At 43.0% G+C, this 13,696-nt stretch overlaps 1 protein-coding gene across 3 annotated transcripts in view; it reads right to left on the reverse strand.

Annotated features, from left to right (window-relative positions):
• SIPA1L2 (signal induced proliferation associated 1 like 2) overlaps positions 1 to 13,696 on the reverse strand; it is a 104,108-nt gene that overhangs the window by 65,127 nt on the left and 25,285 nt on the right. For all 3 annotated transcript variants that reach the window (XM_088020193.1, XM_028104594.2, XM_088020192.1), the window contains exons 4-5: positions 11,501 to 11,675; positions 7,609 to 7,712 (exon numbers count right to left, since the gene is read on the reverse strand). In XM_088020193.1, the coding sequence (XP_087876319.1) occupies positions 7,609 to 7,712; positions 11,501 to 11,675 (279 nt within the window). The remainder of the gene's footprint in view (positions 1 to 7,608; positions 7,713 to 11,500; positions 11,676 to 13,696) is intronic.

The raw sequence follows: 13,696 nt of genomic DNA on the forward strand, positions 1-13,696 counted from the left end.
TGCCTTCGGCTCGGGTCGTGATCCCAGGGTCCTGGGATCGATCCCCACGTCGGACTCCCTGCTCGGCAGGAAGCCTGCTTCTCCCTCTCCCACTCCCCCTGCTTGTGTTCCCTCCCTCGCTGTGTCTCTCTCTGTTAAATAAATAAAATCTTTAAAAAAAAAAAAAAGAAAACGGAAGCAAGGATACATATCTACAACAAACATCAGTGGACGAGCTGGAAATTGTACGAGGTTAAGATGTTCTTCCCTCATTTCCACAATCAGTGAAACAGAGGATTCCCAGATACTATAATAGGACAAGGGAAAATCAGGAGCAAATGAAAAGTTAAAGAAAATGTATCTTAAATACCTGACACTGTGTTTAGCGTATCTGTTGAACATGGCACACAACAGCTGACTCTATACATGACTCAGTATCCTTGAAACACAAGAGTTCTCAGATCAACGGGCGGAAGATGGTGCTCACGATGGCCAAGGCCATGCAGTGAATTCTGCAGCCCCTCCTCCCACATGGCCACTGTGTTACACTTCACCTTGGCCGGCCCTCTCAATTACGTGCGTGGGGCAGGCATGAACCCATTAGTCTGTGCTTCCTCACTGTTGAAGGAGCAACGGCAAACTGGACAACTATGCCCATCCGTTTGCTCTTTGTCCAGAAGGAAGACACTGGGTCCAGTCCTACACGTGCCCACCATAGGAAACCTGAAAGCACCACTTAAAAAGCTGGTTTTCCCTCAACGACATGTCCCTTTCTAAGCATATTCTTTGGCTTTGTAAAATGGGCCAAAAACTTTTTTAATAGTCTAGTTAAGTGAACCAGGGTCACAAAAGGTACTTGGCAAAACAATAAAGTTGCATGGGGCAGGAGGCGCGGGGAAAAAGGAGATTCATTAAGAAGAGCAAAATCTGAAGCTCTTTGTAGGAGAATAAAATAAGAACACTGAACACCTTGTCCATTAATGGGATGCTTGACTTTGTTTAGAGGCTAAAGAAAAATAACAACTGGAAAGTGAACAAATATTTTTCACCGTTTTCCAGGATTTTGCCAAACATTAAATAACCTAAGCAATTTCTCAGACTTCTTATCTAAATGTAAATATTTTCTTTTGTCGTTAGTTATGTGTTTCTTCTAACTGGCCGGTGAAATGCTTTGTCATCAGAGTCCAGAGCGGGAAGGGGAAAGGGTATGGCAGCCCGGCAAGATATGAAGGCGAGCCCCTGGATTACCAAGACACCTCTGGCACTATCTCTTGGGAGAATTAAGGAACAGTGGCTTCTAGTGCTAACTCCTTTCTAGACGTGAAGTTCCTAACACTTTTCAGGGCCAAGAGCACCACTTTCGAGTCTCTGACTGTAAGAACGAGTCAATAGGGGCGCCTGGTGGCTCAGTTGGTTGGGCGACTGCCTTCGGCTCAGGTCATGATCCTGGAGTCCCGGGATGGAGTCCCCACATCGGGCTCCCTGCTCAGTGGGGAGTCTGCTTCTCCCTCTGACCCTCTTCCCTCTCGTGCTCTCTGTCTCTCATTCTCTCTCTCAAATAAATAAATAAAATCTTTAAAAAAAAAGAATGAGTCAATAAATACTGTTAGATTCACATAGTCCTACGAAATTTCCAACGCTTGATTCAAGCAGCGAAACAGGAATAAGCTCTTGTTACAAGAAAAGTGAAATGTGATTCTTCACCCAACTGCACACAAAAAGCATCCAGATGCGACAGAAACAGCAACCTTCGGGTTTATTCTCAATTCCCTAACCAAACTTCAGGGCTTCACAGGACCCGTTTTAACTCGATGCAACAATCAAAAGCAAGTGAAAACGGTCAGGGAGCCACACTTGGATCAGTGGAGACATAAAGTGGAGCTAGGTCAGATCTATTAGCCTCTACATGAACAGGCTCATTTGTTACTTTTTTCTTAGCATAGTAAGGTAAAAAAAGCATTTAGCGCCTCATTCTGGAGGGGAGGCGGGGCAGCCTGCCCGCTATGGAAGAAATACAGGTGGATGTGGTTCACAAGTTTTTAAGAGTCAGAATTAGTGAAGAGAAAGTTTAATTTGAAACTAGAAAAGGCTGATCTCCAGAGAGAGTCTCCTGTCTTAAGAAACAAATATGTAAAAATTTGCATGCTTTCAAAGGGAAAACTGCATCATTTAATGATTATCTTATATATTCTGGAATTCAAAGAGATGAGCCCAGAACTGAGCAAAAAATTAAATGAATCCCCATGAAAACCAATCACAAGTTCTGGATCTTAGTTCTTGGGTTGGACTCTGAAGTCCTGTCGGTAGGAATAGGGTTGACCAAGACTCCTTTGACCTATCCTTCCCACCCCCCCAGACAGACGCCTTGTCCCTTCAACAGGCCAGCTATTTCTGCCACAGGCACTTTGCACTTGCTAACCCCCTGCTTGGAAATTTCTCCCCCTCACACAGAGGGCCAGCTTCTCCCCCTTCAGAGACCTTCCTAATTCTGCATGTGTGCACACAACACACACACCACACCCTCATGTAGTCATTACTCAAGACTCAACACCAGGGATTAGAGTTTTGTTTTGATTTTTAAGAGCTATCTAGAGTTTCCTGCGGAAAGTAGAAACGTGAACGGAGCTCAGGAGTCTAATAAGAACGAGAGGGAAACCTACACACATGACCACATAAATTCCTAAGGGAAAGGCAAGGGAAAGCCTTGCCTACCCACTCCCCACAAAAAAAGTGAAAGCTAGGTTAAGTGCTCTCATCTCGGATCAGCAAGATCATACTAAATTTAACTGCCATCTCAAGGATTCATTGTGGACTTCCTTTATATAACCAATATAAAAATACTATGTAAAATATTTAATATAAAACATGTATTTTACCAATGGGAAGCATAAATGTACAAAAACCAGTTAAGCAAGCAAGAGTGAGTTTTCTGCAAATGGAGAAATAGAAATAAATCAAGAATGTAGACTTTTAATGATTTAATAACAAAGTGAAGATAAGAGGATTATGGAGATACAAGTATTTCTGATATCCGGCAGGACCAACCCTATTGTAAGCAATCACGCTTATTATCCTGTATAAGTACACATTCCTATTTAGGGCCTGGGGATAAATCTAATCATGGGAAGCTGAATAAGCATTTTATTCTTCCAAAATATTCCATATTATTATTTATAGGTGAACCCAAGTGCAGTCAGGACCTGCTCATACAGCACTTAATGAGGTAGATTCCTCCTGTATACGAATGGTTTCTTAGCACTTCCAATTAGGGACACACAGAAGTGCACAAACCCCTTAAGACAGGTCGGCCATCTATCCAAATTACATAGAGAAAGGGTTCCAGCCTGGCTCAAAGCTAACAAGCTGTGTCTCCATTACCTCTGTAGAGGTCAAGTCTGCCCCTAGGCTAATACCAGTATTCTTCAAACAGAATTTCAGAGACCTAGAGGTTTAGCCTTATTCCTTAGGCACCTCTTGGAGGCTTGGACACCCCTTTCAAATAGAGCAGCTCTAACTTTATGCTTGCACTTAAAAAAATCATAATTTACTGTGTGCCAGTCACCATGCTACCTTTATCCATTTTATATACTTAGACTGAAGAAAAGGTCTCTCTGCCCACGTGAAGTCTAAAGCTAATTTGTGGCATTCTCCCACTGATAACATCCCATGATGGCTGCTCTATGATTCGTCTACGGGACAAGCAGAGGGGAAGCACACAGGGGAGACAGCCCTGGGAAACGGGATCCGGCTTCCAGACTGGCCCAGAGAGACTGATGGGTCTTCAGGGAAGAGAGAAACCACTCCAAGAGTGGGCTCTCTTATCATTTCCTGGGGCTGGCTAGGTTTTCTTTGTAAGAGTCACACATTCCAAACATGGAACTCTTTTGCAACAGTGGTAAACTCTCTAAAGACTTTTAACACGTCTTGGAATCAGTGCTCAGCTTGATTTATTACAAGAACAAACACAAGAAATTATATCTGATGTGGACGAGTCTGGACCAGTTAAATAGTCACAAATACCATGGTGCTAATGAGGCCAAAGTTATAGGCACCATTCATGTACAGGCCAGCTAACTTTGCTAAGTTCTATGGCCTCAAACTTCACTCAGGAGCCCAGGTGGCCATTTCAGACATTTCTACCCCTGGTATTCACATAATCTGTGGGCATGGGTGGGGTGGGTGGGAGATGTCCAAAGGGCCAGTACAACCCGTACCAAATTTGGAGAGTACATGTTCCAAGACTGCACAGTGGCAACATTTATCTACAAACAGACTATTCTGGTAACAACCCAGGATTTGCAAAATATTAAATGCCGAAGTAAAGACAATTTTCTGAATTTATTGATAAATTAGCCCCTTACTTTCTTACCTATCTAGGGCTTAGTTTCTCATCCCAGGGCTCTAGGATTGGGAACAGGAAAATAAAATGCAAACTGAGTCATTTAAAGTGCTTGCGCTTTATATCTAATAAATGATGAAATAGTAACAGAAACTAAAACTTACTGAACACACTCTGTGCCAGGCACCATTGAGTGCCTTATACATATTAGCTCATCTAATTCCAGCCACTGTCTACAAAAGTTTCATTTATTCCTTGAGCAAATGTTTACTGCCTGCCTCCCATGTTCAGGGTAGGGTTCTGGGTGCACAAGGACACCTCGATGAAGAAACGAGATCAAAGTCCCTGCATTCAGGGATAAAGGAAACTAAGGCATAGAAAATTTTGCCCAAGGTCACAAAGCTGGTAGCTGGGATTCAAATCCAGACCATGTGGCTCCAGAATTCTTGCTCTGTTAACAACTACATTTTTCTGTTGAAGCCATTTTTCCACCTAGAAGCACAAAGCCTCAAAGAGGGCTCCAGAATCACAGAAATCAGACACTAAGAGGGGCATGTTGTGCATTGTCTAGTCCAAGTATCATGTATGCCACATCTACCCACTGCCAAACCTGTAGAAAGTATCTCTAAAATCCAACATTTTTTTTCCTCTGAGCTCAGGTGCAGCCCCAGAATCCTTAACACAGTTTTCCAAGTAGCCACTGCTGGCCCTCCGAACCAGGTCCTCATTATATAATTATGTGATTTCTTGAGTGGCTAAGATCTTACCCAAAGGTACAAGGCAAGTGACTGGCTGCGGCAAGTTCAGAAATACGTCCACTGACTCTTATCTCCACTCTTTACCAACCCATTTATATCAGGAACACTTGCCCACATAGTGTTTTGCACATAGATTTCCCAATGGACCATATGGAGGATCATATATATTCCAGACACAATAAGAGCACTCATTAAAAAAGCAAAACAAACGATTTTACAGTTTTCCACCTCTAATCCATCAGCAAAACTTACTCAATGTCATGGATTCTCACTCAAGTTTAAAAAAACAACCAAGAGGTAACCAAGTAAGTCTTTAAGCTAGAGTCTGTAATGTATCAATTTACAGGGTGTGTGTGTGTGTGTGTGTGTGTGTGTGTGTGTGTGTGTGTGTGTATTTAAATTTCCAGTTTGGGAAGCTTAAAACACCCATCCATCCCCCACTCCCCAACCTCCATCCATCCATCTACTTTTTTGTGTGTAGGACTTTAACGATAGTTTCAGTGAAAAAAAAATCAGGTACAGAGAACTCATAAACCCATGGATTTTAATCATCATGCAACTGAAAGGAGTCAGGGAAAGCTTGGTTTGAGTTCTGCTAACAGCAAAGCCCAGCAGACATGAGAATTCCAGAGGTTGCCATATGGGAAATGATGGGGGCCAATCCAGTTTGGAGTCCAATGGCTCAAGTAATTAGGGAGTTGGAAGGGCTTTGTGGTTTGAATACTCAACGACTAGGGTCATTGGGCACTGGCTCTACTTCTGCTAAAGTACTGACAGATTTCTTGGCCTGAGTAAAGCCCTATCAGTTTTCTGAGCAACGACTCACACAGAGTTTAATTACTGAATGATTCACAAGTAACTGCTGGACAACTGCACTGGTCTAAATTAAGCTTCTTAATAGTGAGTGAATCTGTCTGGCATTATTCCAAGTAATTTTTTTTTTAAGAGCTAGAAATCCTTTAGGTTAAAACATATAAATACATACATGTGATCTAGTGATTGTAACTCTACCTCTTAAAAAAGCATACAGATACAGGGGTGCCTGGGTGACTCATATAAGCAACTGCCTTCAGCTCAGGTCATGATCTCAGGGTCCTGGGATTGAGTCTGCATCAGTCTCCCTGCTCAGCGGGAAGTCTGCTTCTCCCTCTGCCCCTCCTTCCTGCTTCTGCTCTCTCTCTCTCTCTCTCTCTCTCAAATAAATAAATAAAAATCTTTAAAAAAAGAAAAAAAAACATACAGATATGGAATCAAAAGCTAGATTTTCTGATGGTAGTGGGAAGAAATCTGATTATTAGAAAACACCGCAGATCATTCAGAAAGGACAAGGGACTGAGCTTAAGCATTAGATAAATGGCCAGAAAATCCAGCTGGCAACGAGAACGAAAAAGGAAAGAGGAGCTGTTCCTACTGTGAAGAGCTGGGCTCATCCAGGCTGGAGGGTCGAAAGCAGTTCTTGCAATTAGTGATGGCGACGGGGCAAGTGGTTTCTTTGCAAAAGGTATATTATGACTACCTTCATTGAATTTCATGAGCATTAAAAAAAAGAGAAGAAAAATTCTCCGTTGTGACTAAGCTTCATTCAACAAATTTTTTTTTTTTAAGATTTTATTTTATTTGACAGAGAGAGTGCGTGCACAAGCAGGGGAATGGCAGGCAGAGGGAGAGGGAGAAGCGGGCTTCCCACCAAGCTGGGAGCCTGATGCGGGGCTTGATCCCAGGACCATCATGACCTGAGCCGAAGGCAGATGCTTAACAGACTGAGCCACACAGGTGCCCCAAATTCTTTTTCTATTTTTTTTTAAGAATTTATTTATTTGAGACAGAGAGAGAGGGGGCACGTGGGGAGAGAGGGAGTAGACTCCTCACTGAGGGCGGAGCCTGACACGGGGCTCAATCCCAGGATCCTGAGATCATGACCCGAGCTGAAGGCAGTTGCTTATATGAGCCACCCAGGCGCCCCTCATTCAACAAATTCTTACCGAGCAACTGCTATGCAGTCCCTGGTGTGCTAATGTATTTTTATAGCAAAAGAGTGCAGTTACATGACATCAGAGCTAAACTTCCTAGATGTGAAAACAAACTTTGTTTTAACTCCTGATTTAACCCAAATACAATCAAATCACTAAAACTGAATCATGCCACGAATAAGTTATAAGATCTGTTCTTAGAGTATTTTCTATAAATAAGTTATCTACCCACACTCAGAAACCTGAGCTCAGCTTACCTTGCTGGCTTATTTATAATGAACCCAGTGGACACTGGTTTCCGTTAAGATTTTGCCTAGCAAGCAATAAAGGTGCATGTGGAAGAGTTTCCAAGTTTTATAAGGAAAAAGTGCAATACAACTATGCAAAAATATTCCCTTTTAAAGGCCAACTACTTCCAAATGATGAAAGATTCAAAAATTATTCATGCCATTGAAGGGGAAAAAAACCAAACAAAATACCCCAATGATGCTTTGCCAATTCTGAGTGCCCAAAGCCCATTGGCGGGCTGAGCTCAGATCTAGAATGCGGAGGGAGGACCCACCTGCTGTCTGTTGTTGGGCATGTAGGGCAGCATGGTGGACACATGGAACATGACTTCATAGTCTTTGTATGTGGTGTAGAGGGAGTGAGTTCCTGTAGAATCAGCTGAAAACAGAGGTGGAGGATAAAAACAAGTCAGGCAACCGCAAAAGTTAGCAACATGACACTTACAAGGTCGTTCTTCCAAAGGCAATTCATTCACCGACAACAGACCACCCAACTACCAACCACCAGGATGTCTTGGCGGCCACTCTGCTCTCTTGCCACACACTCTTCCTGCCAATTTCCAACCCACGTCTGTGGCCTGAATGCTCAGGGGTCTCCTCATCTGCTCTCACCCCTGTGCCTCCCCCCTGCCCTTTCCCCAACACGCTAGCATTCACAATACTGACTTCGAGGACCCGCCATGGATGGGGCAGAGCACAGGTGAGCGGAGGACACCAGGAGCTGGAGGTGCAGCTGGGGGCAGGTGTGGGTGCCGTTATTTGAGGGGTACGAGCTAACTAACAGCTCTCCTTGCCCCGTTCTGTGTGTGTGGGTTTACGGTTGATTCTGAAGTGATTCTTGGGCACCTGATCGTCCAGAACTCAACACCACGACATAGGACTGACTTAACATGGAAATGAGAACAAAAAATGTTCAAGATTTCTTTCCCTGAATGATGTAATTAATTTTCTTCCCTTTGCAGCAGGCAATGCAATGGTACAGTCAGATGATTAACACGGTGGAGAATGAAAGTGATCTCTTACTGTATATTATGTGCTGACACATGTTTAAAACTATGACATCTGAACCCCTCTTAATCATACAGCTATTCACCTCTGAAAAGCAGAATGATTCTTTGCAAATTCAAAATCCATCTGTATTATCAACAGATTACCACAGACTGAGAGTTTCAGGCACCTGAATCAACACACTTACATAATAATCTTAGGGTGGAGTTTTGAACCACTTTGCACATGGAATAAGACAAAAAGATACATAGTAAGATGTAAACAGAATTCAGGATCGCCTTTCTAGATCTTTGACCAACACATAAGTTGATTTATCTACTTTTTAAACAAGAAAAAATGCTATTCTAAGGTCATTTAAAACAAAGTTTATTCCATTGTGTTTTTGGGGAAACTCTAAGTAATCATCTGGAGTTAACTTCTTTTTTTTTTTTTTTTGAAGTAGGCTCCACGCCCAGCATGGTATGTGGGGCTTGAACTCACAACCCTGAGATCAAGACCTGAGCTGAGCTTAAGAGTCGGACACTTAATTGACTGAGCCACCCAAACGCCCCTCATTTTTTAAATCTAAATATTTTAATCTTACTTTAAAAACATTACAACATTTAGCCTTCATGGGCCTTTATTATTTTCTTTCTGAATCCTGCACTTTTTCTTTTTGAATAATCATTCTAAATCAGAAATGGTCCTGAATGGGGTGCCTGGGTGGCTCAGTCGGTTAAGCATCTGCCTTCCGGCTCAGGTCATGATCCCAGGGTCCTGGGATCGAGTCCCACATCGGGCTCCCTGTTCGGTGGGAAGCCTGCCTCTTCCTCTCCCACTCCCCCTGCTTGTGTTCCTGCTCTCATTATCTCTCTCTCTGTCAAATAAATAAATAAAATCTTAAAAAAAAAAAAAAACGGTCCTGAAAATTTTCTAGAAAAAAAATCACATCCAGTTTTACAGATTCTGAAAAGGTATTCATAGCAGACAATTTAATCAAAAAGGGAAGTACTTAAAATGTTTACAAACAGATATTGACAAATTAACTTGTAGATGGTAAGAGAGGATATTCATCCAATAAGCTGTATATTAACCAGTCCCCAAACAAAGGAATTATCTCTTTTAACTATATATTAAGTACACATTTGTTATTTTTTGAAGGACTTCTTGGAAAGTAATATTCCATTTCAACTGTCTTGGCTGAAGACAGAGAGCGTGGCTTTGAAAGTGAGCAAGCACGGTCATAAGGGAATGATGATCGTCTTCTTCCCTGAAGAACTGACTCGTTAATAACAACACGAAGGTCAGGGGCTGAAATAACCCAGAACATCCAACAGTTCTCATCATAACACCCTGCTATTTGGATGGTTAGAATTCAGTGAGAGAAGTCCTTATAGAGATAGCTAATAGTCGAGTCAACAGCTTTCAGTTTCAGGAAATTGCGATGAAAGAAGAAAGATGCGTTTTGTGGGGGAAAACACTTTTTCCTAAAGATTTTATTTATTTATTTGAGAGGGAGATGGACAGCACACAAGCAGGGGGAGCGGCAGAAGGAGATGGAGAAGTAGACTCCCCGATGAGCAAGGAGCCCGATGCAGGGCTCCATCCCAGGACCCTGAGATCATGACCTGAGCTGAAGGCAGACACTTAACCAACTGAGTCACCAAGGCGCCCCTGTGGGGAGAAAACACTTTAAAAAATGCGATCATAATTTGTCTATCCCAAATAGTACTACAAGATGGATTTCTGAAATTAAATATTCTGAAAGTTTTCATCTCAAATGTCAGTATGGTAATTGAAAAGGTGAACTGACCAACTTGCTTAAGGGTCTGCTGCAAATATTTCTATCGGAAAAGAGATATAGGCCATCATGGAAGTCCCCAGTTTTGTCACCTCTGCGTGCAGACCCAAGAGAGGCTGTGCACAGCCTGGGGTCTATAACTCCAGGGGAGTTTGCCAAGAAAAAGGGAGCAAAATCAGAAAAGGTCTCATATGTGGAGACTCAGAGTTGGTGTCACAAATTATTCCCTAATCTTTACAGATCTGAGGCAAGAGCAATATGCATCTGATGTAATAGTCAACATCCAACCTTGGCATGTGTGCAGGACACACAGGGGCCCAACTATGAGGTAACAGCGTCTCCAGATTGGATAAGCTATGTTCTACACGCAACTTTCAAAAACACATTGAAAAAACCAGATCTGATTGACAGGCACACAAAGACCTGGCCCCACCCTGATGTAGGCAAGTTATCGATGAGGGTCCCAAGTTGAAGGACACTGGGGGCATGGAGCCACGGGACCTCAGACGGCCTCACACAGACATTCCCATGGGGAAAAAGGTCCCACTTCACCACTCCTACTAGGAGTGGGCTACGTGCCTTCCCACTTCCTCCAACTGTAGTATCTATCTGCTCCCCTTTGATTAAAAGAGTAAGCAGTTAATCGCTTGATAATAACGAGAATTTCCCAAAATGCACAAAATTACTCTGCCTGGAATATTTTAGATGCTGATAGCCATGAAATCTAACAGCACAAAGACAAAGATAAAATATTCAGAATTTATGAGGACCAGAAGGAACGGGATTCTCCAGATGAAGGTACAACAGAAATCTGCACACCATGGGATGGTGCTGAGTCTGTGTTTTAAATTGGCACCTTAGAGCTAGTGTGTGCCCCGCTCAAGGGGACCTGAGTAAGGTCACTGGAAAACAGGATGCATCAGCTTTTAACCACTGCTTCAATTCCCCAGTTAACACCGTGAAACCAGAGATGAACAGAATGAGCCAGAGAACATGGTGTGAGCGAATGTGCTAATATTTTGCCTTTTAGAAAAGAATGCAGCGCTTGTCCTTGGTATATCGGAACAAGGGTATGAGAGAAGAGGTGAGGCTAAAAGAAAGAAGGAAATATTAGAAGATTCTTCACGAAACACTGGGGAATCTCTCTGCTGGTGTTACAGAAAAGGAATTGACCTTTTGAGCTTCCGCGAAACACAAATCTCTTGAGAAATGTGCTTCCTTTGCTCATCTGAGGAAATCTCAACCCTACCCCAAATAAGCTTGGCTAGGCTGCTGTCGGGGTCAAGAACGGGAGGGCACATGATGGCTCACTTAGATTTATGCAGTGTGCCTACCTTAGGAGAACTAAATTTGGGTGCACACACAAATAGGAAGCTTACTTTTATTGTCTAGCTGAGCTCGGTATTTGGTAAATCCTTTCAGCCGGACTCGCTGGCCCAGAAGATCAAGGAATTCTTCAAAAGCTGGTCCCGCTGTCTCATTGTTATACATCTCCTCCTCGGTGCTCTGGCCTGCTTTGCAATAAAGGATCCCGATCTTGTGCTGAAAGCTCAGCTGAAATGGGGGAGAAAGAGAATTACTTGGCAAAGAGTATCAGACAAGCTAACTTCCAGTAAAATGAAAACAGTAAGCATGCCAGGACAATTCCCATAAGCAAATAAGCAAAAGAGGAAACAATTGTCATTGCACGAAACGCTACAGATATCTAACAAACTCAGAAACCCCCAAATACAGCTGGAGAAATGGCAGAAACCCTACGAAAGAGAATGGATGGCCATAGCCGTGTGGGATCGACTGCGCTTCCAGGATGGGCAGACAGCCTCAGGCATCTGCTTAAAAATACAACCGTGGAAGTACCTAATCTTACACCCTCCGTGCAGGAAGGAGCATCATCTTCCAAGTCAGAAGGAAAAACAAAGCCACCAACCTAAAGTTTTTTTCCCCTCTCTGGTTCCTGACGCTTTTGTTGTTGTTGTTCTTTGAACATTCATGAAAACATGAAAAACCGTAATGAACGAACAAATCAAATGAAGGTCCGGTAAGGAAGGAATCCCAGTGGGAACTGTAATATATGTATATAAATAGAACAATGTTTTGTGTCCATGAAAGTAACTTGGGACTATAAAATTACAGTCATCTCTGTATTTTTTTTTAAGATTTTATTTATTTATTCGACAGAGACACAGTGAGAGCAGGAACACAAGCAGGGGGAGTGGGAGAGGGAGAAGCAGGCTTCCCGCCAAGGAGGGAGCCCGATGTGGGACTCGATTCCAGGACCCCGGGACCATGACCTGAGCCGAAGGCAGACGCTTAACGACTGAGCCACCCAGGCGCCCTCATCTCTGTATTTTTGACAATCTTGCAAAGAAACCATCTGCTAAATATACAACAGACCATAAAGAATTTTAAGAACCGCTGAAGAGTTCCTGCTGTAATTCTAACTCACAATTAATCTCTTATCACGCTGGAAGCCACAGGACTGCTTCCTCCCGAGGCCGGAGAGACACCAGATCCAGTTGCACAGCTTTCTTACTGTATCCGAAGAGAAACTACTTCTCACTCATGAAATCAGAGCATTCAGTCTACTACCAAGCAATCTGAGCCTCAAAACCCGACAGATTATCAGACATCACCGATTTCCTAAAGGCATCTGCCCATAACACCGTTAGCTTTCATTATCAAGCCATAAAATCGAGCCTTTAATCAAAATTCATAGTTGACTACCAGTAAAATAAGGCAAAACGATATTCATGTCCCTTGAGTGGCAGAATGATAAAAACACGTTACCCAGTGACAACATACAATCCAAGAAAGGTAGGAAGCCACCTGCCGGGGTGATCTAGGTAGATGGTAGGAAGCACCTCATTGCACACTGGGATACCTTTAGAGTTGAACAGAGAGTCAACCACCACTACATTCTGAATGTAGGCGACCCAGACTAAGTGCTACGGGGCGGGGGGGGGGGGGGTTGGGGGAGGATATAAAAGAAAGCATCGTCCGCTCACGATCTGACTGAATGAGCTAACTATGGCGATGGCCCCCATGGCATGGTGGACAGCCCACAGGCCTGGGCTCCTGTCAGTGCCTAAGACCCTCAACTGCACAGTGAAGACAATGATCCGTGCTCTAAGTGTTGGGATAGATGCTGTGCGCAAGCTACTTAATAGCTAGTATGACGAATTTTATTGAGCTAGTTCTTTAGGAGGGTCAAGTAGAGAAAACATTTTCATTCATCCAGAGACTGAGGAATAAATGTTTCTGATCAACTCAACTCTCCAAAAAAATGAGATACTGTATTTTCTGCAAATAGGCCATCAACTAGAAAAAATATGAAGCGTAATAAAAATGCCTTCTATTACTTCATTATAAACACTTACTGTTCCTGAGTGACTCAAAAGACATTTCAGGATGCTAGAGCCACTCGGGAAACACAGGACTAGCAATTATCACCACAGATGTCAGTGATCTCAGTGACTGTCGGGATCCATACGCAACCTCTAACGAGGCCTTCCCATCTAGATATCATGGTAGCTTGGCGACTGTTTGGCCATTAGAAGAAAATTTCAACTCTCTCC

Source organism: Eumetopias jubatus, unplaced genomic scaffold (assembly GCF_037043125.1).
Source record: "Eumetopias jubatus isolate StellerSeaLion01/CBP00866 unplaced genomic scaffold, mEumJub1_p1.0 scaffold_17, whole genome shotgun sequence".
NCBI lineage: Eukaryota > Metazoa > Chordata > Mammalia > Carnivora > Otariidae > Eumetopias > Eumetopias jubatus.